Here is a 26,479-nt window from a genome sequence, read left to right on the forward strand (position 1 = left end):
TTGTCAGTCTTGGGGCCCCTGCAACTAATCACCAGCAGTCAAAACTTGCTGTCCTTTTGGGTGACCCGCTTGCTAACTATGCTGCTCTCCCCCTTCCCACGACAAAAACACACCCGTTAATACTGAATTAGACTTCATTTCCCAACGTTTCACACATTACACAGTAGCAAACCCAGATCCGCCATGAACCTCCCAGAACGGCTTCTCTGAGCTCATCTGTCCATTGCGGGGGACTCATGACCCACCCCCAGTCTGGGGATCACTCCAGTTCCCCTTGCCTTCAGGAGAAGTTGTGATCTCCCTGTTCGGACATGCTGTTTTTGAGAAACCTGGTTCTCGGAATGCCCAGCTGCAGTCTGTAAAGAGCAGAGTGGAGTCGAGGTGGGAACCCTGCCATCTAAACACTCAGCTGGGTAAGTGGGAACAAAGCGTATATTCCTAGCAGTGTGTAGACTCCTGCTCTGAAGTACCATCTTGTCTTGGAAAGGTTCCTAGTAAATTGGACCATGCCCCATACGTTCTCTTGTGACATACCTTAAACCTATGTGCTTTAAAACCCACCCTGAAAACTCAGTTAAGTCCCATCCCTAATGGGACAGCTGCAACTTGGCCCAACACAAAAGATCACACAATCCAGCCCTACTGCCTTACACAGGATTCTTTTGGCAAATCTAGGCCAGTATTGTCCTCTGGTTGCAAGGAGCTCTCCGAGGTTTCAGGCAAAAGCCCTTCTTGGTTTGGCTTTTGTGTGCTGTTGGAGGCACCTGGGATTGAACCTAAGAACTTCTGCATGCTAAACATGCACTCTACTAGTGCCCTGTGGGCCTGGGCTTATTTAGGATCCTGTGGGGACTTAAAATTCAGTAGAAAAAAATGTTAATAGGATCAAAACCGTAATAACCTAATTAAGTACTTCCGGCAGAGGACAAGGTAGTAATAGTTCTTCCCCCAAAATTTGACAAACGGAGTGGTACAGATACTTCCCTCGTTTGTGATCTGAAATCAGAAGTGTGGGGGAAATCACACCCACATGATTCCCCCAAGGTATGATTATCAATTTCGCACAGAGCACCTGTGTTGGTCCTAATTTAGTACGTAGGCCAAGCTTTCTCGGGTTTTGTGAAACCCTGGGATTTCTTGGTGGCCCTGGAAGGGTTTCGTGAATGGGTGGGAGTTAATTTTTATATTTTTGAATGGGTTAAATATTTATTGAGTGATAGGACCGTATTCGGTCATTTTGACTCACCCACCCCCTTCTCAAAATGGCCAGTGGTACACAGCTCTGCTTCCCAACCATTTTCTGCACGATCAGGGATCTGGGGTTCTCAAAGCCTTAAGAATGTCTCAGGGGATTCTCAGTGGTGAAAAAATTGAGAAAAGTAGAGCTAGGCCAGCAGAATTTGGTGGCTCTGGCCGGGAAGTTAGGGTCACCTGCTCCCCCTCCCCTGGAAAAAGTCTCTGGTATTCTCACTACTCCATCCTATCTCCCATCACAGCTGCACTGAAATGGCTGCCTTGATTGACATACCAAACTGCAGTCAAAAAGAGAATGCCTCTGAGCCCACATAGAAAGGCCTTTACCTTCTTGCTGATCAGCCACATCCATGCCCCAGATGAGCAAGACTTCCAGCAGTGGGGTATAATGGTTCGAGTCTGGGACTAGGAGCTGAGATCTCCCGGATCAGATCTGCTCTGGAAGCTTGCTTGATAATCTTGACCTGTTGTACATTCCGACTATCCTACCTTACAGGGTTGTTATGAGGATAAAGTGGAGAACTTTAGGTTCCACCTGGGGAGAAAGGATGGGCATAAATTAAGTAAGTATCTAAACAACAGAGCAAAACCCGTAATTCAGGGGATCATATTGTTTTATTTTTTGTAACCTGCCCTGAGCTGGCTCTGCCAAGAGTGGCAGGTAATAAATATAATAATAATAAATATAATTAAAAATATAATAATATAATAATATTTACTAACCGCCCTATCGAGTGAGATGCAGAGCAGTTTACAATAGAACGAAACATACAAAATTGGTATACAAATATAAATTTAAATACAGACATTGAGTTATAACATCAACACAGCTATTGGACAATTGCCTGGTCTCCTATCATAGGAGAGAAAAAAGGGGCTTACAAGGATGGTCCGTTGCGGTTGGCCGGTGGGTTCGGACTGGGTGACCAGATGGTCCTAGAGGTCCCATTCAGGCCTCGGGCTTGATTGGCCACCGAAGCGGCCGAATAGTGCCGAACCGCACAAGCCTTGAATCACAGTATGGTGGAACAGCTCTTCTTACAAGCCCTGCAAAACAGTACACAAATGTTGCTGCTTCCCTGGTTGAGAAAGCCTGTTCTAGGAGAACTGCAGGCCTCACCTGGAGGTTGGCAACCTTTGGGCACTAAACCCACCATTCATCAATGGGACAGGCTTATACAGCTGTTGTTTTTTCCCCACGTCGCTGTCTGGGAAAAAGAGGATCACCCCTTCCCCCGCCCCCTGCCGACTTGCCAGTATTTCGAAAGAAAAGACCATGAATGATGTGGAAGCGCACCCTTCATCGTGGACACAATAGGCACGCACTTTTTATTTTGGTGTCAATGGAAACCAGAGCACAAACATTTCTTAAGCAGCAGCCTTTTATGGCTTGCCCGCCCGCCCACCCGTCCTCCTTCCTGCCGCATGCAGGGCCCAAGTTTCCTCCTTGGGTCTGAACTGTTCCCATTCAAATGAGCCCCGCCCTGGAGACTGCTTGAGAGGGGCCTGTTTACTTCTCTGTGCACGCAATGTCACCACCTGGCTGAGGTTGGATTTACCTGGCTAGACTTTTTTTTGGGGGGGGGGGAATCTCCACCAGAGTGTCAGGCAAACATGTGCGGTAATAAATGAACAGTTACCTGTACAAGGTGTGATCCACGGAGCCAAAGGCAGGCTGTCCGGTGCACTGTAGCTCTCCAGATGTTCTCACACATGCAGAACTTTGTCCAGGTCCCATGCAAGGCTGCAAGATGCATTCATAGAATCATAGAATTGGAAGGGACCTCTAGGGTCATTTAGTCCAGCCCCCCGCAGAATGCAGGAAATTCACAATTTACCTGCCCACCCACAGTGACTCCAATTCCATGCCCAGGTGGTGCCCGCCCAACCAGAATCCCTGGCCAGTCTGGCCTGGGGGAAATTCACCTCCTGACCCCAAAGCAACGATCGATATTTCCATGGGCATGCAAGAAAGGGCCACAGGAGACAAGATCCAACACATCTCTTCTTCCCACCCACTTACCATCTGCCTGAATTCACAGAATTCAATTTGTGGGTTGTGGTTTGCACTGCCTGTATTAAAATGTGCAACTTTGCATCCTCCTTTCCCACGTTCCTGGGCGGAGTGGTGCCTCTAAACATACAGAGTATTTGGATGTAGCTTTCCTCTTGCCTTGTCTCTTCCTTCATAGAATCATAGAATCATAGAGTTGGAAGGGGCCATACAGGCCATCTAGTCCAACCCCCTGCTCAACGTTTCTTTGCCCCAGTTTCTCTTTCCATCTATTCTATAATGTTCTAAAGTTTCCATCCCTTCAGCCACCTTGCCTCTCTAGAGAAATATAATAAATGAAAGTTTCACGTCACTGAATCAGCTTGGATTGGAGTAGAGATATGCATGCTTTTGGGTGTCACTGAAGTCTTCTTTAGGTAGAAAGAAGAGTTCTGCGTAAGCTTTTGAGTGCAAGCCCTCTTCGTCAGACTAAGAACTCCTTCCATGACCGTGGGAATATATAGCAAAAATTAATTCTGTTACATCAGTAAGCTGTGTCACACATCCAAATACAGCCAATGATAATTCTTTGCCAAAGCAGCCAATCAATCCCCTTGAAATTCAGCTGTTATTCACACAAACATGGGATAAATAAATGTTATTTATGTATTTGTTTGGGGTTCTTTGTTTGTATGGTCCCTCTCTCCTGGAATGCAGACCTAAAGTGGTTTGCCAGCATCAAAGGCATACAAAATCCAAGATGAATGCAATCACTTAAAATTTTAATACCATACAATGTGTTCACGCCCCCATTACGTGCAAGAATTGTGGAGGGGGGGGGAACACCACCCACTGGCAGACTGTAGGCCAATATATTCATTTGGGAATGAAGGTTCAGGAAAAATCAAGGGACTTCTTTCCAAGTCAATGTAATTAGCGTTCCATTGAAAATTACTGCACTTTGGCTGGACGGCAGCCACCCTGTTATAACTGTAGAAGTTTGGGCTCTGGGTTCAAATCCTCCCTCCATTACCCTGTATCTAATTCCGATAAAGGTCCCTGGTATAAGGGAAGGGGAAGAGAGCTTTCCTTACGTGGAGTTGACAGCTCTAGCGAGGCTACATAGAACAGGAGACCAGTAAGACCTTAAAGATGACATCAACACATTTATAAGGTTGACTTTCTAATGACAAATCCTTGTTGGTACATCTTCCAAAAAGGTATGCATAAGGGGCTCCCCACGTTTTATGTTTTGCATCATCTCTCCCCCTGCACCCAACTTTTGATCTCTGCCTCCCTGGCGTTCTCCTTTCCATTTCGAACCACTGCAACTTTTACTTTTCCCAACTTAAAATGTGGTATCTCTCTTTGCCCAGGTTCATGTGAGGGATTGAGGGCTGTGGATTTTGAGGGGGGGGGGCATCCCCCCCTTCCGAGTTTGTGCAGAACCTGTGGAGTTTTGGAGGGAGGGGGATTAGAACATGATCTCATCCCACATCCAGCTCTAGGCTCCCCCATACAGTCTCTCTCTCTCTCTCATACACACACAAACACACACACACACACCCTCAAATACATCTTAAAGGGACAGAGTCCAGCATTGCAGAGAATATATGTCATCTCGGGCCGCCCACTTCAAAAACGCAAGGTTAAGGAAAGAGGGTTTTTTTTTCCCTGTGGCCTGTGATTTTTTTTTTCTTTCTTTCTTTCTTGGTTTTTTTTTTTTTTTTTGAATGGAAAAGTGTGTGAGTCAAGATGTGTCACCGTTTGAAAAAACACACGCGCGCCTAGACAAGAGCCCGGGTGTATATAAAGACCAATTTGTAGTGATTTAAAACACACACATGCACATATACAAATACTGAACAGTTAAAATCTGCTCTGAGTGACTTTCTTTCTTTTTTTTTTTCTTTTTGTAATTAGTTTGGGTGCTCATTCCTCCCCTTTATTTTTAACTGGACAAACTAGAGGGAGGGGAATTATAGATATATATTTTTTTTAACAAGATCAGGACTTTTTTGGAGGGGTGACTGTTGATTTTAATATTATTTATTTATTTATCAGCCTATTTATCTATTTATTTATTTATCTGGAGGTGGTTATCCTCTCTGTTGGTGTTGTTTTTTTCCCCTTGAGTGTCCACATACATGCATGCATGTGTGTGAACTTCTCTACCTCAAAGGATCAAACCTCTTGCAAGGAAAACAGACTGCAGGTGTAGAAGAAGTTTGCAACCCAAAGAAAACTAAAACTAAAAAAAAAACAAAATAAAAGGGAGGGGGGGAAAGCCCAGCCTCCCCAAATAATGCAACTTCCACTTTAAAATCCTCCAAGAATCCAACCAGATTCCGACCATCAAAGGACTGTTTTTGTTTTTTTTCTTTGACGTCAGAGAAGAGGGAATTTAAACTCAGGGAAAAGAAACCCTCAGATCCTGCCAAAAACATGAAAAGTAAGTTTTACTCTTCTTTAAACTTTTTTATTTGGTTTTGGCAATTAAAAAAAACAAACACAACTTTTTAATTGCTGCTTAAATTTAATGTTCCTGCTGCCTTGTTGAGAACTCCTGGCTTGACTGCAATCTGTTTCCAGATGTGCAAATTGACAGATAATGTATGTGTCTCCCGCACTTTGCATGATTTACCGTCTCCTATATCAAGTTTATTGCTTTTGAGCGGAGCGGTCAATTTGGCTTGGGTCCTCAGACTGTTTGCCTTATGTAACATTGCTTATGGATGAAACTTCTGGCGTCTTTAATATCGAGGGCATATCGATGCTCTTTCTGGTTCTGAGGCTGAGGTTTGGACATACAGGCATCTTAACTGCTTTAAGACATCCCTTGCTCGCGAGTGGTATGCACACACAGTGGTGTACACAAACCTCCAGCTGTGTACCGAAGCCCGGCTGCCTTTTTACACACCTTGGTGAAGAATTTATTGCTGCCTTCTCTCCTTGGGTGCTGCCCCATCAAAGTTCATCTCTTTTACAACCCACTGATTTCGGGAGAAAGAGAATTCCACTTTCTCTGCTGAACTGCGCGGGCTTAATTTTGATGGAATGGTGTCAGCTTGTCTTTTTGCTGAGATCTTATTCACTTCTCTGTTTGAGTAACTTCCCTTGACTTCTTGAGCTAGGGGGTGTGGGGAAAGGGATGGAATTTGGACCCCTCGTGCATTGCTCAAAGTGATCAAGTAGAGGGGTCTGATGTCTCTCCTACAGTGATGGACCCATTCAGCATCGTATTCTTTCTTTCTTTCTTTCTTTCTTTCTTTCTTTCTTTCTTTCTTTCTTTCTTTCTTTCTTTCTTTCTTTCTTTCTTTCCTTCCTTCCTTCCTTCCTTCCTTCCTTCCTTCCTTCCTTCCTTCCTTCCTTCCTTCCTTCCTTCCTTCCTTCCTTCCTCTCCCCAAAATACATCTTACTGCATTACTAAAATGCAAAACTAGGGGTTTTCCCTTCCCTTTTATACCATCAAGTCACAGTTCTGTCTAGCAGTGATTTGTTCTGCATGCATATCTTTTGCGAGGGTCGTGTGCATGTATCTTACATTCAGAGTTATCTGCCTTTCAAGCAAATCCATTAATGGGGGGGGTGTAGTGTGTCCTCCCTGTCAATAAAGGACCTCTCTGGGCCAGTCAGGCCAAGGTAAGTGAGTCTAGGACCACAGCATTCTCCCTGGCAATAGTTAAGCTCCCATTGAGATTCATTTCTAAGAAAGAGCAGGGGTAGTCAACCTGTGGTCCTCCAGATGTTCATGCGTTTGCTGGCAGGGGCTCATGGGAACTGTAGTTCATGAACATCTGGAGGACCACAGGTTGACTAACCCTGACTTAGAGAACAAGGAACAAGTCCAAGAGGGCACAGGAGAAGGGAAGACCAAAAGGCAAATCCATGTCCGAATATGCCTTTAGTGGCAAGCTTTTGGCATATCCTGGTTCATCCCAGTGGGGTCACCGTGTTGGTCTGAAGCAGCAAGACAAAGGTTTGAGTCCAGGGACATCTTTAAGACCAACTAAGTTTTATTCATATGCCAGCATATGAAGCATATTCATATGCCAGCATATTCATATGCCAGCAAACTCAAGGTTTGCTCTATATCTTGGTGAAGAGTTCAGTGTAAGAAGGAAGGAGCATCGTCCCGCCTTGCCCTATCTACTCGCAATGGGTATTTCCCCTCCCCTCCCAATGATCACAGCAGAATCTCACCCTAGACTCCTTCGGCCACCATAGAAAAAGTAGCAGTCTGTAAGGAGATGAGCAGAAGGATATTTGAGTCCCTATTCAGCCATAATGCTCGGGTTAGTCATTATCTTTCAGTCAAACCTGTCTCCTAGGCCAGGGGTAGTCAACCTGTGGTACTCCAGATGTCCATGGACTACAATTCCCAGGAGCCCCTGCCAGCAAACGCAAGCTGGCAGGGGCTCCTAGGAATTGTAGTCCATGGACATCTGGAGGACCATAGGTTGACTACCCCTGGCCTAGGCTATTTCGGGACGCTTGTGCACTTATTTATGGCTTTAGTGCATTTCCCTCCTGTTTTTCCTCCTCCAAAGAAGGTGGATGACATTCTCCCTTCCACGCCACAACAACCCTGTGAGGTAGGTCAGGCTGAGAGGGCCCCAGGTCATCGTAGTCTTCCATGACAGAGTGGAGATTTGACCCCGGTTCTTCCAGATTTAACTACTAGGCCCCTCTGGGCTTCATAGAACAAGGGTGCTGATCCCCTGTAGAATGAATTAAACACATGGGACTCCATTTTTGTGACAATCCCACCAGATTTGCCCCTTTCATACAGATGTAATTCTCCTCACTACCACATCCTGGAGTACATCCTCTTAGAGGGCAGAACTAGGATCTGGAACCAGGTTTGCCAGGTCCCTCCCCCCCCCCCAGTGGAAGATGGGTGCCACCTCCAGCTCAGGAATCTCCTGGAGATTTGAGGAAGGATCCCAGGAGGACAGGGGCCTCAGTGGGATACAATACCATAGAGTCTACCCTCCCAAGTATTCATTTTCTCCAGGGAAACTGCTGCCTGTCATCTAGAGACAAGCTTTAATTCCCGGGGATCCCCAGGCCATATCTGCAGGCAGGTATCTTCAATCTAGAAGACCCATTCAGCCATGGAACCTTGCTGGGTGATCTTGGGCCACTCACCTGCCCTCAGTCCAGCCTACCTCACAGGGTCGTTGTGAGAATGACACGAAGAAGAGGAGAACAACGTAGGCCCCTATGGTTGAAATCAGTGAGAAAGATGGAGGCATTAATGAGGCAAAATTAGAATAAATTACTGGCTGCAAATCCACCAGGGCTGATTCACACATACGTGTCAACCCCTGAGTGACGCTGCCATTCCTGCGTGTGAATGAACCATCACAGAATAACAGAACTTCCATTATTATCGGGGCCTTTGGGAGGAAAGAAGCCATTCACGCGTTCATCCGGGAGCTCCCAAGGGGAGAATTCTCCATCGAGTGATAAGAATTCAAGCAATGTTCTCCCATCTGCGCCCTGGTTCCAGCAGTGTTCAAAACGGCCGTTCTTGCTCACGAGAAGAAAGAGCAAACCAATACGTACGTTTTGGGCAGTGTGAGTCGGCGTCCCGTGTTAACGTCAGCGTGGTCATGGTGGGTCTGCTGAGCTGTGTGCCAAGTCTCCACGCACCAGGCAGGGTTGGTGAGGACACAGGCGCTGGCCATGGGAGCTGGCCAAGCAACAACCCATTATGATAATCAGCCGGGTCTCTAGTACGCTCCTAGAGTCTTCAATATATTTCCCCAGCAACACACTTGCTCTTCCCTCCCCTGCCTGTGGAATGAGCTGCTGTTTGAGCAACTAAGCAAGGCCGGTCTGCTTGGGAGGAGGGAAATGAGTCTTTGAAATGTTTCCACAGGCCACCTAGGGAATTTACAGCTGAGGAGAGGCTTCCACCAGAGGCTTCCTAGCTCAGGCAGCACCAGAAATGAAGCAGCCGTACTTGGTGTGCGCCAGGAGGCATGGCCGGCAGGGGCATCCTTCATTTGAACCTTTGGCACAAACACCCACCTGAACGCGCACACATTCTATCGTCTTGATATGTTCTTCTGAAGACTCGTGTGGCATCTAACCGAGAGATACTTCCAAGCTCTCACACAGGCTAGATTGTGGAAGGGAGACCACCAAATTGATGGGGGGAGACCACCTACGCAGAGGGGGGCGAAAGCAAGCCCGCCTCTGTTTGTCTCTTCCTTTCAAGGGGTGGCCAAACAATGGCTCTTCAGATGTCCATGGACTACAGCAGGGGTAGTCAAACTGTGGCCCTCCAGATGTCCATGGACTACAATTCCCAGGAGCCCCCTGCCAGCGAACGCTGGCAGGGGGCTCCTGGGAATTGTAGTCCATGGACATCTGGAGGGCCACAGTTTGACTACCCCTGGACTACAGAGTCCATGAGCCCGTGGCAACATCATGCTGACAGGGACTCATGGGAATTATAGCCCATGGACATCTGGAGTGCCACAGGTTGGTCTCCCCTGCACGGGGTAGCTGTAAGTTGACTGCAGTTTGACAGCACTTTCCAATATCCCTCCCATGAAGCGTCCAGAGCTTCATGGTGAGGAAAAATGAAAAGTTTTCCTCCGGAAGGTTCTTCAGATGTCCGGATGGTCCTCTGTCTGCGGTCACTTTCCCCTCCTCTTCTCCCCCAGGATGTGTTGCTCTTTGGGCAAGTCCCCAAATATGTCTTCCTTCTATAAGTCTCTCCTTGTTCCATAAAACGCCACCCAAGAAAGATTCCCTTTGGACAGATGCTAAAAATCCCCAGTTCTACAGATAGGGCCATACCTGCATTTGCACCAGTGGATCTCCCTGCCTGCATGGGTGAACTGGAAAACCCACCATACGAGGAGGCCGGGGGAAAGGTCTGTCGGCAGTCTCCCATCAGTGGACAGTGATGCTCCTTCCACACGTGAATGGCCACAAAGGCACGGTTCACACACGCACAAGCTAGAGCTAGCATGGCCTAGCCAGACATGGGGATGAAGGTCAGTTTCTCGGGACTTGCATTTGGCAAGACTGCTCATCGTTGGATTGCTCATCCCTTGATGACTTGCCTCTTTCGAGGTGCAAGCTGACACCACCGAGGTGCTGGGAAACACCCTGCCCATTCTCTCTGGGGTGTTGGACATCCAATGGCTCCTTGGCCCACGGCGGTCATCGCTTGATGCTGCTTGTGTGCAAACAATGAGAGCGTGTGTGAATCAACCCACTGCTCCAGTTATGTAAGTGAAGACGACTTCGAAGTAATGCACTTAGGGTCAAAGTGGGACATCTGAGTGCACCCGGTTTGCATCCTAACCATGCAAAAGGGCTCTCAGAGGGTCCTGGGCTTTCTTGCGCACTCCTGAATGCATCCACATCTTGAAAATGGGTTATGTTTCTTGGGTTTTATCCAAAATTAAGGAAATGCTGAACAAATCATAAGCTCATATCTGCAATCTTTGCCCCGTTAACAAGTCACGATACATGCCTGTAAAATTCATGTATGGGGTCCCCCTGGTTTTTCTTTATACGTGTGTTCAGTAATCCTCATGCACTTTTAGCACATGTACTATGTGAACAGAGCTGGGGAAGGATATTTGAGTCCAACAGGAGTTTCAGACACAGGGCTAGAGCTGATGATAGTTGCTATTTGTATAGTTTTGCTGATGTCACAAGCTCTTATTGGCTAGTGCTTGCGATGTCACGAGGAAGAAAAGTTAGTTTTTGTACCCTCTTTTCACTACCCAAAGGAGTCTTAAAGCGGCTTAAAATCGCCTTCCCTTCCTCTCCCCAAAACAGGCACCCTGTGAATTAAGTGGGGCTGAGAGAACTCTGACAGAACTGCTCTGTGAGAACAGCTCAAACAGGACTGTGACTAGCCCAAGATCATGCAGCTGACTGCACGTGGAAGAGCAGGGAATCATATCTAGCTCTCCAGCAGATTAGCTTTTAACCACGCTAGCTCTCAACGGCAACATAAATATTTTGAGAAGTGAAAAAAAAATGCCCTGGCATTTCAATAATGTCGGCTGGATCTTAAGGCCAATAATATTTGGGTAAAGTGGCCCTTGGACTGGCCAGGTCATCTCTGTCCTCTCTCAATTGCTGAAAAATATTAGCGAATCACTTCTGTTGACTTCTCAGCCTGAGTAGCAAACAAGAGTGCAAAAGGAGTAACAGACTGTCCACTGAAGAATACCAGGGTATGACTGCGGAATTAACACAGAAGGAAATTACTCATCACTTGAACAGGTCAATGCCAAGAAAACTCTTTCTTGGGGCTGGGGGGGGGGGCGGTGTATAGTGTATGCCTCTAGAAGTTCTGACCCCAGCATGATCTTTGGGGAAATCAGCCAAACTCGTTCCAGTATTTTCGGTGTGAGTTTTCTGGGGTTTTGCAGGTTTTTTTGCCCTGACTTGATTTGTGGTGATTTTCCGCACACGCCCAGCCCCCCCTTACAAAGCAATTGTGGTGTTGCGCTATGTTGTGTAGCCCGCCAAAGCCCTGTGGCTTCTCAGAACTGCTGTCTCTTTAACATATCTCCTCTTCCTCTTCCTCCTTCTGGCTTCATTGATCACTTCCTTTTCCTAGGCAGGAGGGGTTGTGAGGTTTTTATGAATCAACTGGGAATTATCCTCTCTTGTCAAGGGAGAGGAATTAGGTACCAGCTTGCCCATTCCAACCAGCCAAAGATACTGGTAATTAAAAAAAAATGTTAGGGATGTAATACTTGAATTAGGATACCGGCTAAACTGCCTGCCCTGCAAATTATAATTTTTTAAAATAAAAATGAGCAGTGACTTTGGAATACCACAAAGTTAAAGATGCTTCCATGCTTGAGAGAACAGGCTGAGGGGCAGAAGGGCAAGGTCTCAGCTAACTGCTGTCAGAAATTGATTCTCTATTTGCCCATTGTTCTCTTAATGTGGGCAGATTTATCGCCTGCAAAATGCTTCCCCGTGCATTTCAGTCTCAAGTGAATACAAACAAATCCAGATGGCTGTTTCCTCCCCTACTTATCTCTGGAATCTGTGCTTCATTCTGCTGTATGTCAATTGACTCTCACACTCTACCTATAAGCTCGAACTGATTACTTCCATGCCATGACATTGTCTCTGAGGACGGCTGTGTGGACACGAAAGCTCATTATCTTAGATAAAACTTGGTTGGCCTTAAAGATGCCCCTGGACTCTCGATTTGTTCCACAAAGTCAAAAGCAGAACTTAACCTACCCTCCTGCAAGGGGAGAAGCAGGGGTGGCCAAGGTATGGCTCTCCAGATGTCCGTGGACTACAGTTCCCATGAGCATGTGCTGGCAGGGGCTCATGGGAATTGTAGTCCATGGACATCTGGAGAGCCACTGTTTGGCCAACCCTGCTTTAAAGCATTTATTCATGAATGCCAGGTCAACAGGGTGGCAAGTGTGTGTGTGTGGACACAAATGCATCATTAGGCTGAAAACAAAGGAACAAAAGGGAAAGGGGGGGCAGCACTTCCTGGTAGATACTTAGCAGAAATTTGGCTTTTGGGAATATAATGCAATATTAAGTGTTGGGTAGGGAAGGGGGGGACCCATTGCAAATGAATGCAGAGAAAGGATCCTTCAGCCACACAGAAGGATCCTTGTCAGTACGGATCAACCGCCTCAAATGAGTCATTTAACATTTACCTTCCTATAGTTTTACAGTCAGTGCGTCTTGCCCCATTCTTGGCAAAAAGGCTCACCGTTTTCCTCTGCTCCCACTCTCCTCCCCAGCTCTTTCCGTGATCCGTTTGGGAGCTATCAAACTTGCACCAGGATCACACTGTAAAATTTTTCCTCTAAGGCAAATATTAACTCTTCGTTTTCGAACAACGTTGAAATCTTCATCCATGGGCTGAAGAGTCCTGTGTCACTCTAAAGCTTGCGTTACTTTGATACCAATCAGCTTCTTCCTTTTCGAAAGAAAGCTTTAACAAAAAAAATCAACTTATCTCAGTTGTGTTTCTTGCTTTCTGGCACCGGCTGTCTGCGGCCAAGTCATGATTGTTGAGGTTTTATAGCCTGCGTTTAGCAGGCAGTGGACTTTTACAATCCCTTATCTCATCGGCCCTCACAACAGCCCTGGGAGGTAGGTCAGGAGACAGCTACCTCAGAGTGTTCTTTTCAGGGGGGATGAGCTCAGGACGGTGAAGCAATGTACGAATTAAAAGTGCTCTATAAACTTTGAGTAATATTTGGAGATGGGAGGCAAACCTGATTACGGGAGACACGACTTTCTTTATGGGGAGAAAGTGTCAGCCATGAAATCTGCCAAGTGAGACCGGCCACCAATGGAGTTATCAGCCAAACGGGATGAAACAAGAGGCAAACTGCTCCTTTATTCTGGTTTAATAGCAGGGGAGAAAAGTAATTAGATGGCCCTGCCATGAGGCAGAGGGGAGTGACTCCCTCCGGCGGCCAGGACGGGTGATAAAAAACTGATTTTTGGTGCATAAAGGCGATGGGGAAGGGGGATGCGACGTAACCGACTAAATTTAACGACGGCATCGTGGATGGATTTTGAGGCATCTTCTTTTTTTCGGGGAGAAAAATGAGTCCACCATATGTGAGGATGCTATTCAGGCCTGTAATAGACTTCCTAAGGAAGTAAGGATACCAACCTCCAGGTGGAAGCTGGGCTTCCCCTCCTCCTCCCCCCCCCCCCAATGGCAGCTCACTGCCAGACTAGCGATCAGTTCCCCTGGCGAAAATGGCTGTTTTGGACGTTTGAGGCATTGTACCTCAAGTCCTAACCATCCAGCCGTTTTCACCAAAACTCTGAGGGCTTCAAATAGCCCTTGCCACTTCCCCCCACCCTCCAGTGGCTTCATTTAAAGCGGCATCTCTTCTTCTCCTCTCCCCCTCCTCACAATAATAATGTGCCGTCAAGTCTAGGATTGCCAGCTCTGGGTTGGGGAAATGCCTGGAGACTTTGGGGGCGGAGCCAGGAGTGGGCGGGATTTGGGGTGGGGAAGGACCTTTGGGCTGATCCTGCGTTGAGCAGGGGGTTGGACTAGATGGCCTGCATGGCCCCTTCCAACTCTATGATTCTGTGATTCTATGATCCTGCGTTGAGCAGGGGGTTGGACTAGATGGCCTGTATGGCCCCTTCCAACTCTATGATTCTATGACCTCCGTGGAGCATGACGCTGCGGAGTCCGTCCTCCGAAGCAGCCATTTTCCTGCAGGGGAACTGTTGTCCGTTGCCCAGCGATGGGGTGTAAAACAGGGGGGTTCCCATGTCCCACCTGGGGACCAGCATCCCTAGCTCAGGTCGCAACTGAGTCATGGCCACCTTGTGTGCTCCAAGGCCTCGATCGCTCCCCTTGCCCCCTTCCTTGGTGGTCTCCCATCCAGGCGCCAACCGGCTTAGCTTCCAAGCGCTGATGATATTTTCTCTATGTGCGTCGAGGGCTCATCCGCCAGCAGTCAGCTGTCCAAATAAGTGAAGCAAAGGTAGTGTGATGTGTACATACCAACTTGGCTTCGCTTCCCAGATCGTTGGGAACCAGCTTCAGGAGGGGAGCCAAGACAACATGCAACATTTCACCCTTCTCCCACCCTCTCCAAGAAAGGAAAGCCAAAATGTTTGGAGTCCCAATCTGAGGATACTTGAGTTAGCAAATCTACACGTCGTGCGACGTCAGGGTTCTGGGGTTCCTTCCAGCAAATGAGGGACGTTTCCCTCACCTCTGGAGGACCGATTTGTTTATTAACGTTTGCCTTTTGCCTTTCTTCCAATGCGGAAGTCAAGGCCAGCGTGCGGAGGGTTCCCCCGAGGGCTGCAACCCAGACACCCTGTGAAGGAGCCCTGATATTCCTGCTTGGTCGGAACAGCTTTATCAGGGCTGTAACTAGCCCAAGGTCACCCAGCTGGCTGCATGTGGGGGAGCGCGGATTCAACCCTGGCTCACCGCATTAGAAGCTGCCACCCTTAACCACGACACCACCATGTGTGGAAAGGTGAAGCTTTTTGTGGCCTGCAGGTAGATAACATCACCTGGGAAATAGCATCCCATGCAGCTTCTGTGGAAAGGAAAGTTCCCTTTTACCCCTGGCCAGATTGGCCAATCTACGGGAGGGAGGAGTCAGCTATAGGTCAGTAACATCTGATTGTTTGGTGACAAGTGCTTGTCCCTTTGCCCAGTCAGTCAAGTTGGACAGATGCTAGAGACACATGTTTGGCACTGGGTGCCCTTGAAGACGTCACCGTACCTGTGCAACATGCGTTTTCATGCCTGCAACCGCGTAGGGCTCACTGGCTGCGAGAGACAGCCATGTGCAGGGTCCTGCGTGCACAAGCATCTGCAGAGGTCACCTGCCGCAGCTGCTGTAGCCACCCTGACTGGCTGCGACTCACGCCTTCCCTGGCTCTCCCTCTCCTCTTTGAGCCACTTTACGAGACTTCACCCTGCCAAGCCAGGCCCGTAAATCCCAGAGCTGTGAAACCAACCACCCCCCTGGGGGACTCTGTGGTGCGCCACGCGACGCCGTCTTGTTCTGTCTCCCGTAGTTCAGTCCCGGTGTCTGTTCTGCCTCGGGAGAAGTCGGGGGGAGGCGGGGGGCAGATTTCCAGCAAAAATCTAACTTTGATCTAGCGAAAATATCAGTGCAAACACAATCTTGTTTGCTTTCTCTCTCTCATTCTCCATCTGCTAGCCTCTCCGTCCCTGTGCTAGAACCTGCATGATACGCCAAGGCCTCTGGGACTCAATCGTTTGACCCCTGCTATCCGTTCCACCCTCCTCGGCTGACTTCAGTGCGTGACGGAGGATGACCGCTGGAGAGGGCCAAGATGGGGTACGGGGCTGGGCCACATGCATCCCAGGCAGAAGGTTCATGTTTGCCACTGAGAAAGCTGTTCTGACCTTGCAGTAATATCAGGGCTCTCTCAGCCTCACCCACCTCACAGGGTGTCTGTTGTGGGGAGAGGAAAGGGAAGGCGACTGTAAGCCACTTTGAGACTCCTTCAGGTAAAGAAAAGTTTATAAGAACCGGGTATAAGAACCAACTCTTCTTCTTCTTCTTCGGGGGGGGGGGCACTCGTGTGTGTGTGTGTGTGTGTGTGTGTGTGTGTGTGTGTAAGGGAACCCACGTACTCCGTTGCACGTTCAGTATTTCTGGAACTGGGATTATGTGAACCAGCCTCACGGTTATAAATATGTAGGATTTCATCCCCCTAACAATGTCCAACGCTTTGTTTTCATTCCACCCGTCGGCTGTAGTTGATCCGACTGTAATGACTCGTGCTTTGCTTCGGTTTCTTCTTGGGCCAAGGAGGAAAGATTTTAACGTGAGCAGACAGGGACGGTGGAAGCTGCCTCAGTCCATCATCCGTGTGTCTAGCCCGGTGCTCTGTCTTTGCAGAGGCCGTGGTTCAGGGGCAGAGCATCGGCTTGGCATGCAGAAGGTCCTGGGTTCAATCCCCAGCCAATGCAGTTCGAAGGACCAGGTAGCAGGTGATTGGAAATACCTCTACCTGAGACCCTGGAGGGCCAACCACAGGGCAGAGAAGCCAATGTTTTGTATCACTCCTCATCTATCATTCCTTTAAAACAGGGGTAGTCAACCTGTGTTCCTCCAGATGTCCATGGACTACAATTCCCATGAGCCCCTGCCAGCGTTTCCAGGCAGGGGCTCATGGGAATTGTAGTTCACGAACATCTGGAGGACCACAGGTTGACTACCCCTGCTTTAAAAGGAACCTCACCCCGATGGGTCACAGCTGGCCTCCTGCTGGAGAGTGGTGAAGGTAAGGCAACTCTGCACATGGACAAAATGCAAAACCTGACCAAAATGGACAGAATGCTAGCCTCAGCTGGGCTGACCACATGCCCATTAGACCCCTGCCCATCATGGCTACTCAAAACACCTGATATTTCAGAGAGGAGGTTGCCAGTTATTTTCTCTCAGGGCTTCTGAGATGCACAATAAACAGAAACTTGGCCGGGGATTCCTTCCTTCCCCCACACCCAATAAATTGTTCCAGTCTGCCTCTTCAGCCAGCGTGCTGTAGTGGTTAAGAGCAGCAGCCTCTAATCTTGAGATCTGGGTCTGATTCCTGGCTCCTCCTTCTCCCCGTGAAGCCAGCGGGGTGACCTTGAGCTAGTCACAGTCCTGTTAGGAGCTGTTCTCATAGAACACTCCTGTCAGGGCTCTCTCAACTGCACCTATCGTCTGTGGTGGGGAGAGGAAGGGAAGGCGATTGGAAGCCACTTTGAGACTCCTTCAGGCAGTGAAAAGTGGGGTATAAGTGCAGCCCTTCTTCATAGGGCAGTCAGGTCCACATACACACACACACCAAGAAAAGGGGGATGTCTGCCAGGTATAACCTGTTGGATCAGAAATGAGGGAGGAAATTGTCTCTAGAGCAATTCTTGTGTATCAAGGTGGGGAAATGAGGAGAAACCAGCTCTTTCAAATCCCCTCTCTGCTATGGAATCTCCCTGGGGGACACTCTCGCTGCCTAGCCTACCTCAAAGGGTTGTTATGAGGATAAACCACAGGCGTGGAGAATGATGTGAGCTGCTTTGGCCCGATTGGGGAGAAAAGTGGGGTGCAAGCGAATCAAATAAACGCAGTGTCAACCAGCTGTCCTGCTTAATGGGTGAATGATCCCAGGGACTTTCTTTTTCCATGCTCAGAGAAACAGATGCTGCAAACACCACTTTGGTTGACCCCTCCTTGTCTGCAAAGCCCCGTGATGCCTGCTTACCCCCAAAAGGCATCCCCCCCTGAATTCCCCAATCATAGCTTTCTCTGTTTCAGCCCCTCTTTTGCGGTTCGGGTGCTGTGCGGGAAAGATGCAGGCCAAGAGGCAAGGGCTGTTTTTCAGTCCGTAGCTCGGATTCCGCAATGGTCTGCCCGAGCAGTCCGCGTTATTATCGAACGCTCCGCAAACCACAAGTCGAAGAAAAAAAAAAGAAAAGAAAAAAAAAGACCCCCGAGGACATAAAATCAGCATTCCAGACAAGGCAACGTTATGTATTTAGGTATATTTATGATACATGCATATGATACACACATCTCAGGCGTGCCTTCAATGAGGCCCTTGTGCCGGAGGGCCAGCCGCCAACTCCTGAACATTCGGCTCGATTCCGGTTTGCTCCCTGCCACTTTTTAAAGGCCCTGCGGGAGAGATCTGGGATTTGATCCTCAGGGCAGGGGGTGCAGGGTAAAAGAACACCCCTCTGCTGCCTTCGCCCCCAGGTTTGGAATACCCTTTCCAGTTTCCAGATGGCCCCCGGGGGAGCTGTAGGGACCCCCGTTAGGGAGAACTGGTCTTAGGAGCGTTGGGACTGCGTTTTAATTCCACTTGAGCAATGAAAAGAAAAAGCTTAAGTGTCCCTTACGAAGAGAACTGCCAGGCCTGGTGGCTCCGAATCGTGGTTATCACATCAGGGTTGCCACCTGACCTGAGAAATATACACTTCCTGCGCTCCGGTGCCTTCATTCGCATCTTAATCTGCAGGATCCTGCAGGTGTAGCTTTCTGCACAGCGCGGAGCCAAAGACAATCGCCTGCTAATGGCGGCAGATCAGACTCCAGCTCAAAGCACAGGAGCTTGGCCGGCCCAAAAAGTACAAAGTTGGGTGCCCTCCTCCAGATTCGCTTTTCGCCAGGGTCAGCTCTGGCCGAAAGCCAATGAAAAGCCGGCGGTTCTGTACCCAGATCTAACAAATTGCCTCCTTTGATCACGCCAGTGAATCAGTGGACGTTTTTCGATTTCTGGGGGCGATAAAGCCCTTCTTTGAAACACGGGCCTTGTCCCCGGCTCCTGGCAAAGGAAAAATATGCAGCTTGCTCTCTAAGACAACATAGGATGGCTTTTCCATGAAAACACCTTGACTCACCCCCTCCTCCACCCCTCCCTCCTTCGACGGCATCACTATTTCCGAATACCGGCCCCGGCTTCTTTTTTCCTTACCTCACGGCAAAGGCGCCGGGATGACTCTGTCACGGAGCAGGAATTCCCTAACCGACCAGCCCCTCCTTCCCCGTCTCTCTGCCAACTGGCCGATGCTCAGTACTCCTGCCAAAGGCTTCGTGGGGGCAACTCTGGGCCATTCCTCCCGCCCCTCAAATCCCCTCTGTGGCAAACCCCGGGTATTTTCTTGCAGGCGGACACCCCAGAAGCGCAGCTTGGGGTCCCCACAAAGCAAACGCAAAGCTAGTTAAGGTGCATATTTGATTTTGAAACGGTTGCTTGTTCTCCTGCAGGGACACTTACAAAGCATGAGAGATGCTCAGGAGCAGAGCAAGGCAGCCCGGTGCAGTCGGCCAATTTGGGAGGGGTATCGTTGCAGGAGATTAAAAAACACCCCTTTCCTCAGTTGGAGATAATATTTTTATCACCGTATGAGGCATTCTGCCTCCAGTTCTAAATGGCCTTGGGCTCTCTCTCTCTCTGCTCAGAAGAAGCTTTTCTAGTAATACACTAAAAACAAAAATCTGGACTCTGGTCTGGATACGTGGCATTCAAATCTTATCTTTACACCAACTCACTGGGTGGCCTTGGACCAGTTTCTGTAAAGCTGAAATTCTTTCCCAACTCTGTATGTGTGTCCCGCAAAAAAAGGAAAAATTCCCAGTAGAATAAGAAGAGATGGCTCTATTATGCATTGGGTGCTTTCCCTCCCTTTCACCATGCATGGCTATCAGGAATTTTGTTGTTGTTGTTGTTGTGTTTGGCGTTCTGCATTGATTTTCCTCCCTTCCGTGCTCTGTTTTTGCTTTCTAGTTGTTGTTGTTTTCCCGGGTTTTCTGAGAGTGCTTTTGTGCTTATTTTCTCCTTGTTTGGCTTCCAAGCTGAAGGTAATTCCAAACTGAACAGATTTCCTAGGATCCCCTCCCACTCACATTGAGGTCATTCCACCTACTCTGCCACTTCTGCCCTTCATAAGTGTCCAAGCTCCAAGGTAAACCAGCAGGCTTTGTGCAGGAGGGGGAATCAAACCGGGTTCTTCAGATCAGAACCCTCCACTATACCACACTGGCTCTCGCGGGAATTGTTGTGATAAATCCAAAATTTGAGGAGGAGCTCGTAACTGACTGCAGAAGCTGGGTAGCTAGCCATCTGGCTGTACTGCATCCACAAATGCTGTGACAGTGTTATCAACCATTGGATGTGTATCTTGGTATCGACTGTGTGTGAAATGGCAGGGAGGGTGTGCACCAGATGGCCCTTTGGTGTTCACGTCTATGCATTGATCTATGTATGTGCCATGGGGAAAGATGCATCCACCAGAGAGACAGAGTTCTAGCTTCTAGACCAGGGGTGGCCAAACGGTGGCTCTCCAGATGTCCGTGTACTACATTTCCCATGAACCCCTGCCAGAACATGATCGTGGGAATTGTAGTCCACGGACATCTGGAGAGGCACCGTTTGGCCACCCCTGGTCTAGAGATGGCAGCCAGGAGGCCAAACCTTGACAACAGGCAAGACTAGCTAAGTGACAAGAGGGTAAAAAGAGAGGCAGAGGCCCCGATTCGAGAGAGGAACTGGACTGTGTCTTACCATCTGCCTCGCCCTTGGATCTGAATGGATTTGGAAGGCCGTACCTTACTCTGCGCTTTGTCTCTCTCCAGACTGGTTGTGCCAAGTGTTGGTGACGCTGCTGAGCCTGTGTGACAGCTTCTGGGCTGCTCCCGGCCCTCGGCTACGGCCTTCGGATCCCCGCGCCGAGTTCGATTCCATCGTCCACCTGGCAAGAAGCCTGCTGAGTGACACAAAGAATCTCTTCAATCACTTTGTAAGTCCCGCCGCTCAGCTCAGACCGGCCCACAGAGCCAAGCAGTTCTGCCATCCGTAGCCCCCGGGGGGTCTGGGGCTTCGGGTGGGTCTCACTGCCTCCCGTGCTGCCCACCTGCCCTTTCCTGCTGACAGCAGGGCACGGGCATGTGGGTGGTGCTTTGTGAATGCAGCTGGCGAGTAAGCTCATAAAGAAGAAGAAAAGTTGGATTTTATACCCTGCTTTTCACTGCCTGAAGGAGTCTCAAAGCGGCTTACAATCGCCTTCCCTTCCTCTCCCCACAACCGACAACCTGTGAGGGAAGTGGGGCTGAGAAAACTCTGACAGAACTGCTCTGGGAGAATATCAGGACTGCGGCCAGCTCAAGGTCACCGAACCGGCTGCATGTGGAGGAGGAGCGGGGAATCAAACCTGGCTCACCAGATTAGAAGCCACTGCTCCTGAAGGGGTGGGGGAAGGATATGCAGGCCTGTGGGTCAGCGTTTGGTAGGGGGGGCATGTGAGATAGGCCTGGTGGTAGGCGGGAAGGGGCAGGACGCTCTCTGCTCTCAAATCTGGCACCAGCCCTGGGGTCAAGGGTTAGGGCCCGGCAGGGGGCATTTCAGAGAAGAGCCGGTGGTGAGGTTAGCGTTTGGCTTTCTGGCTCAGCCCCCCCCCCGCCCCCCCCTGCCCTCTGGAGAGGCATCAGGTTGATAAGATGACTGGAAACTCTGCTGTCCACCTCTGGGGGTCTTCCTTCCTAAAAAGACCCGCTCGAAGAAAGTACAAAGATCCCCTTTGAAAGTGAAATAAATAAATAAATAAATAAAACTTTCCGCCGATCCGTAAGACTTTCCCTCCCGCATTAAAATGTGCTTATTCTATTTTTTAAAGTGAGTTTTCGGCTTCCCTGCCCTCCTGCCCCCCTGGGCTGTCATTTTCTGACCTGCCTCTCTCACCCATCCCGTTTTTCTTCCCTGCAAAGAAAAACCGCTATCCGGCTGAGGGGGAACACAAACTGGAAACACTCCCCGTTCTGTCCATGAATGCTGTGGAACTTGCCAACATCCAGGTGAGAGACCCCTTCTCTCACCCCCCCCCCATCCACCCCAGCTCTCGGGAGTCCTCCCCTGACCCCCACCTTGCTCCTTACGCAAAATATCTCCTCTTCATTACTTGGCTCTTGGGGCCCTTTCTTGCATGCTCAGGGAACGGCCAGTCGCCACTTTGGGATCAGAAGGCGAATTCCTTCTAGGCCAGATTGGCCAGGGATTCCGGTTGGAGGGCGAGGAGGCATCATCTGGGCATGAAACTGGCATCACTGTGGGTGGGCAGGTAGTTGTGAATGTCCTGCATTCTGCAGGGGGTTGGACTAGATGACCTCAGAGGTACCTCCCGACTCTATGATTCTATGATTCATCTGATAGCCATACAGTGGTCACCTGAAGAAACAGTGGCTTCCCCTTAGTTAGGTCTGACTCCCTCCCCTTTTACTTGGGGCCTGGCCTTAGGAGCTCAGGTTTTGGCCCCAGTTTGCCGCTGGGCTCTGCAGCATCTTCCCAGTGACACCGACTGAGCTTTCTTGCTCTCTCCTTGGCAGCTCCCATTCCAAAATCTCTCCTCATCCTCTACAACACGCTCATTTTCCTCTGTGGGTTGGCATGGGGCATTCGGATCCCCGAGCCGAGCCTCTGTATACCTCTCTGTGGATGTGCAGAGTGGAGGACCTTGGTGGTTCCCTCTTCCCTCCCTCTCCTTCCATTCAAACATCTCCTCCTCCTCTTCTTTTCTGTCAGGTCTCCGGAGGCCTGGCCCGGCTCAGCTCTGACCTGCAGTGCTACCAGCGGCACTTTGAGTGGCTGCGCAAAGCGGCACCGCTACTACGGCCCATGGAACACGACATCGGCACGGTGCACGTGCGGCTGGAACGTCTGCTGAAGAGGCTGGACCACCTGGTAAAGCTGGGAGAGGGAGGGACCCACCCTGTGTGTAGTCCAATCAGAAGAGCTGATAGTGCAGGGGGCAAGTTTACCTTGGATTCACGGTTATCTGTTCCACATAATATAATTCTGATAAGGCCTTGGAGGAGGAGCCAGTCTCATGGCTGTCCCACCCCTGAGTGCCTCCTCCTCCAACCAGCCTTCCTGTTTGTCCAGCAGCCAGCCAATCACCTTCCGTCCCCCACCCCTGACCACCCCCTCCTCCTTCCGCTTCTCGCAGGGTCTCAGAGGCTACAAATCCTTGCTGTGTGAGAGCTGCCCCTGTGGGTGAGCTCCCTTCCCAGGGGCCTCCAGCCTGCAGACTTTCCAGGTCCTGGGGGGGAGGGATGATGTCACTTCCGGTGTGCACCAGAAGTGATGTCATTACATTAGCGGAGATGTCGCCGTGACACCAGCCTAGATGTTTTTGTGCAGCTGGTAAATCTGGTTGCCTCCTTGGGACCCAGTCACCGTCTCTCGGCCTGACCTACCTCACAGGGTTGTCGTTCTCGCCAAGACACACTGGAGGAGATGGCTGTGAGCGCTTTAGGCCCCTTCCGCTGAAGAGAAAAGCAGGGGGTGTATAAATCAATGCAGAAACCTTTCAAAAACTTAACCTGTGCCCCTTTGTCCCCAGATGGTGAAGCTCAGCCTCCCACGGCCCAACGACCCTCTGCCGACCCTCCCGTCCCACGGCACCCACTGGTCCGTGGTCCAAGCCGGCCACGCCATCGTCCACTCGTTCCACCTGTACTTGGACTGGGCGGCCCGCGTGCTGGTTCTGATCCGGAACAAGCTGTGAACCGCCAAGCAACGGGACCGCCACGGGTATTTCGGAAAGCCTCCTCACGGACCTGGAACTGTTCCGAGCCGCTCCAGAGGAGGAGGGAGAGGATGAAGGAAGTAAGGAAGGAGGAGTCCGTGAGACGGGGCACCGCTGCGTCCGTCTCCCAGGGGGTGCTGCAGGGTGAGAGGGGAGAAGACTTTGGCCCAACCTTTCCCTCCCTACTCTCGGGGTGACACTGCAGAATGGAAGGGGACTCTTCTAAGCCTCGGAAAACCATCTCATCTCCTCCTTCTCCCTAAGGGGGTGCCGGGAAGGGGGTTGGTTGGGGCGTTTCTAGTCTGGCTTCTCTTTTCGTGGATCGCTGTGACCTGGATTGTACGGGCTGTCCTGTGTTGCGGATGGGGTCGCCCTGCCAGGTACGGAGCGATGGGATCCATCCGTGGCTGTGAGGAATTCGCCTGTGAGAGACCTGTAACGGCTGCCCATCTGCTCCAGTCCAATTCCCAGCTTTGTGCTTGTCATACGCACAGTTTAGGGCCCCGCTTGGCATCCCCGGCTGATCGACAGTGGCTCAGGAATATGCCCCCGAGTCTTCCGTGGCACCTGGTCCGAGGAAGAAAGGACTCCTGGAAGGTTGGAAGACACATCTTGGCGGAATGCCGCAGCGGCCTCTCCCGGCCTGATTCCATTCGTCACCTTCACCCCCTTTTCCTCTCCTTCGCTGTCTGTGGAAAATCCAGAACAAAACCAAACTGTGGCCTCAGTCCACCATAGAATGGACCGTCTTCCTCCCTCCCTCCCTCCCTCCCTGCTGGACCGAAAGGTGTTCTCTATTCCCAGGGGATTCCAGACTCACCGGATGAAATGTTTTCAAACTTTTTTCAAAAAATCAAGAGAAGTTATCCAATGCCAAAGAGGAGTCCTCCCTCCTGAAAGGTCCAGCCTATACACCTGGAAAAGCAATGGGCTAGCCCAGGAGTGGCCAGCCTGTGGCTCTCCAGAGGTCCATGGACTACAATTCCCATGAGCCCCTGCCGGCTGGCAGGGGCTCATGGGAATTGTAGTCCATGGACTCCTGGAGAGCCACATTTAGGCCACCCCTGGGTTAGACTGAGTCAACGGAAGACTTTACCATGTCAGAAGTCAGAGGGGAGATTCTATTTTTAAGGGTCTTAAATGGGGTGGGGGGATTTATTTGATAAGAAGGATATGCTAAAACTTTCTCAGTGATTTGGGGGTTTGACCCCTATGCAGTAATGGCAAGGCTTTAAAAAGAAAAGAGAGAGGAGCACTAAAAATTCGATTCTGCATCTTCACCTAGACATGGTACTGCCCGTTCTACCCCTCTCCGATTTTCCGCAAACTCATTCCGCTGCTTCAATGGTTCATCCTGGACCCCATAAGTGTCCCTAAGAGGTGTTCTTTCTCTCCCAGTGAGAGGGGAATGCCACTTGAGTCTGGAGAATTTGAAAGGAGATTTCAGAAGTTTAGGAACATCTCTGTAGCCTCCCCCCCCCCCTCAAAAAAAAATCTGGATTGTTAATTTAATTGAAAAAAATGTCCGGATTCTCTACCAAAAGTCAAGATAAATTCTGCTTTCCTTTAGCATTAGCACCCTCTAGTGGATTATTTTGTATTTTCGTGGGCTCTGATCACACATTCGACCAAGTCAAGCATGGGACGCAATCAGGGTTGTGCCAAGCCCACCTCTGGTGATTCCTGGATATTTGGGGGGCAGTGCCTGATGAGGGCAGGGTCTGGGGGAGGGAAAGAAGCTCCATAGGGGTGCGATGCCATAGAATCCACCCTCTGGAAATGCTGTTTCTTATGGGGAACTGATCTCTGCAATCTGGAATTCAGTTGTAATTGCAGGAAAATCCCTGGAAGGCTGGCAACCTTGCACACAGACAGCACCCTAACAGTCGTTTTTTAAAAGAAGCATTCGAAATTTGAAAGTTTGATTTTTGTTTTCATTACTCACCTACTGCTGCAGTGGATTTGTCCCTGTTTTAATGTTGGCCGAATGGCTTCATGCAATACACAGGTTATAAAATGAAGATGTACCTTTTCCTTCTGCCTGAAAAGGCCGTTTCTTTTTTTGATGCAGAACATCTTCACGTCTAGTACTCTTTAATGGCTGTAGTTAACCCCATTTCCCGAATTTCAGGTATTTATCATGAAAGTATCTTGCTCCTGGTTATTTATAAAAAACCGTTCGGTTTCTTCCTTGTAAGTTATTGGTTTTTGTTTTTAATTTATGATCTGCTCCAAGTCTGGTTTGTTTTATTGTTGTTGTTGTCATTGTGGTCCTTATTATTATTATATTATATTATTATTATTTTATGAATATTATTTTATTTTGAGCCTCTTCCAAGTATTTATTGATCAGCTTTGTCTCTCTTCTCCTCCTCCTCCTCCTCCTCCTTCTTTTCTTTTTGTAATAAAAGGGTTTTTTAAAAGATGGAAAAATTAAATTTGAAATAAAAAAAATTAAACGGCTGCAAATAAAGGAGGCGTCTCTCTCTGTCTGGGGAAGGAGGGAACAATGTTCCAAGAGAAGGCAGAGGTAAACATTTTCTCAGTCTTCAAGGCAGAACAAGACTCTTGCGAATAAATAACATTTTATTTATTTACTACATATCTCTCACCCTTCTTCCAATGAGCTCGGAGAGGGTGCATGTCGGTCTTCCCTCCTCCAT

The 26,479-nt window shown here is 49.3% G+C and overlaps 1 protein-coding gene and 1 long non-coding RNA gene across 2 annotated transcripts; one reads left to right on the top strand and one right to left on the bottom strand.

Annotated features, from left to right (window-relative positions):
• Positions 1–1,464: 1,464 nt before the first annotated feature.
• LOC143825810 (uncharacterized) lies at positions 1,465–9,002 on the bottom strand. The gene is made up of 4 exons (XR_013226987.1): positions 8,819–9,002; positions 2,895–2,998; positions 2,137–2,301; positions 1,465–1,789 (listed from the first exon to the last, which is right to left on the bottom strand). It is a non-coding gene; the product is annotated as an uncharacterized LOC143825810 (long non-coding RNA).
• IL11 (interleukin 11) lies at positions 5,116–24,777 on the top strand. The gene is made up of 5 exons (XM_077314140.1): positions 5,116–5,699; positions 20,872–21,035; positions 22,000–22,086; positions 22,811–22,969; positions 23,631–24,777. The coding sequence occupies exons 1-5, from the start codon at positions 5,693–5,695 to the stop codon at positions 23,793–23,795; spliced, it is 582 nt and encodes a 193-aa protein (XP_077170255.1). The 5' UTR covers positions 5,116–5,692; the 3' UTR covers positions 23,796–24,777.
• The last annotated feature ends 1,702 nt before the right edge of the window (positions 24,778–26,479 follow it).

Source organism: Paroedura picta, chromosome 16 (genome assembly GCF_049243985.1).
Source record: "Paroedura picta isolate Pp20150507F chromosome 16, Ppicta_v3.0, whole genome shotgun sequence".
Classification (NCBI taxonomy): domain Eukaryota; kingdom Metazoa; phylum Chordata; class Lepidosauria; order Squamata; family Gekkonidae; genus Paroedura; species Paroedura picta.

What these genes read in the sequence shown, in the direction of transcription:
- IL11 (XM_077314140.1), top strand. An exon ending in AGAATCTCTTCAATCACTTT is followed by an intron (nt 21,036 to 21,999) that starts GTAAGTCCCGCC and finishes TTCCCTGCAAAG; the next exon opens with AAAAACCGCTATCCGGCTGA. An exon ending in TGGAACTTGCCAACATCCAG is followed by an intron (nt 22,087 to 22,810) that starts GTGAGAGACCCC and finishes CTTTTCTGTCAG; the next exon opens with GTCTCCGGAGGCCTGGCCCG.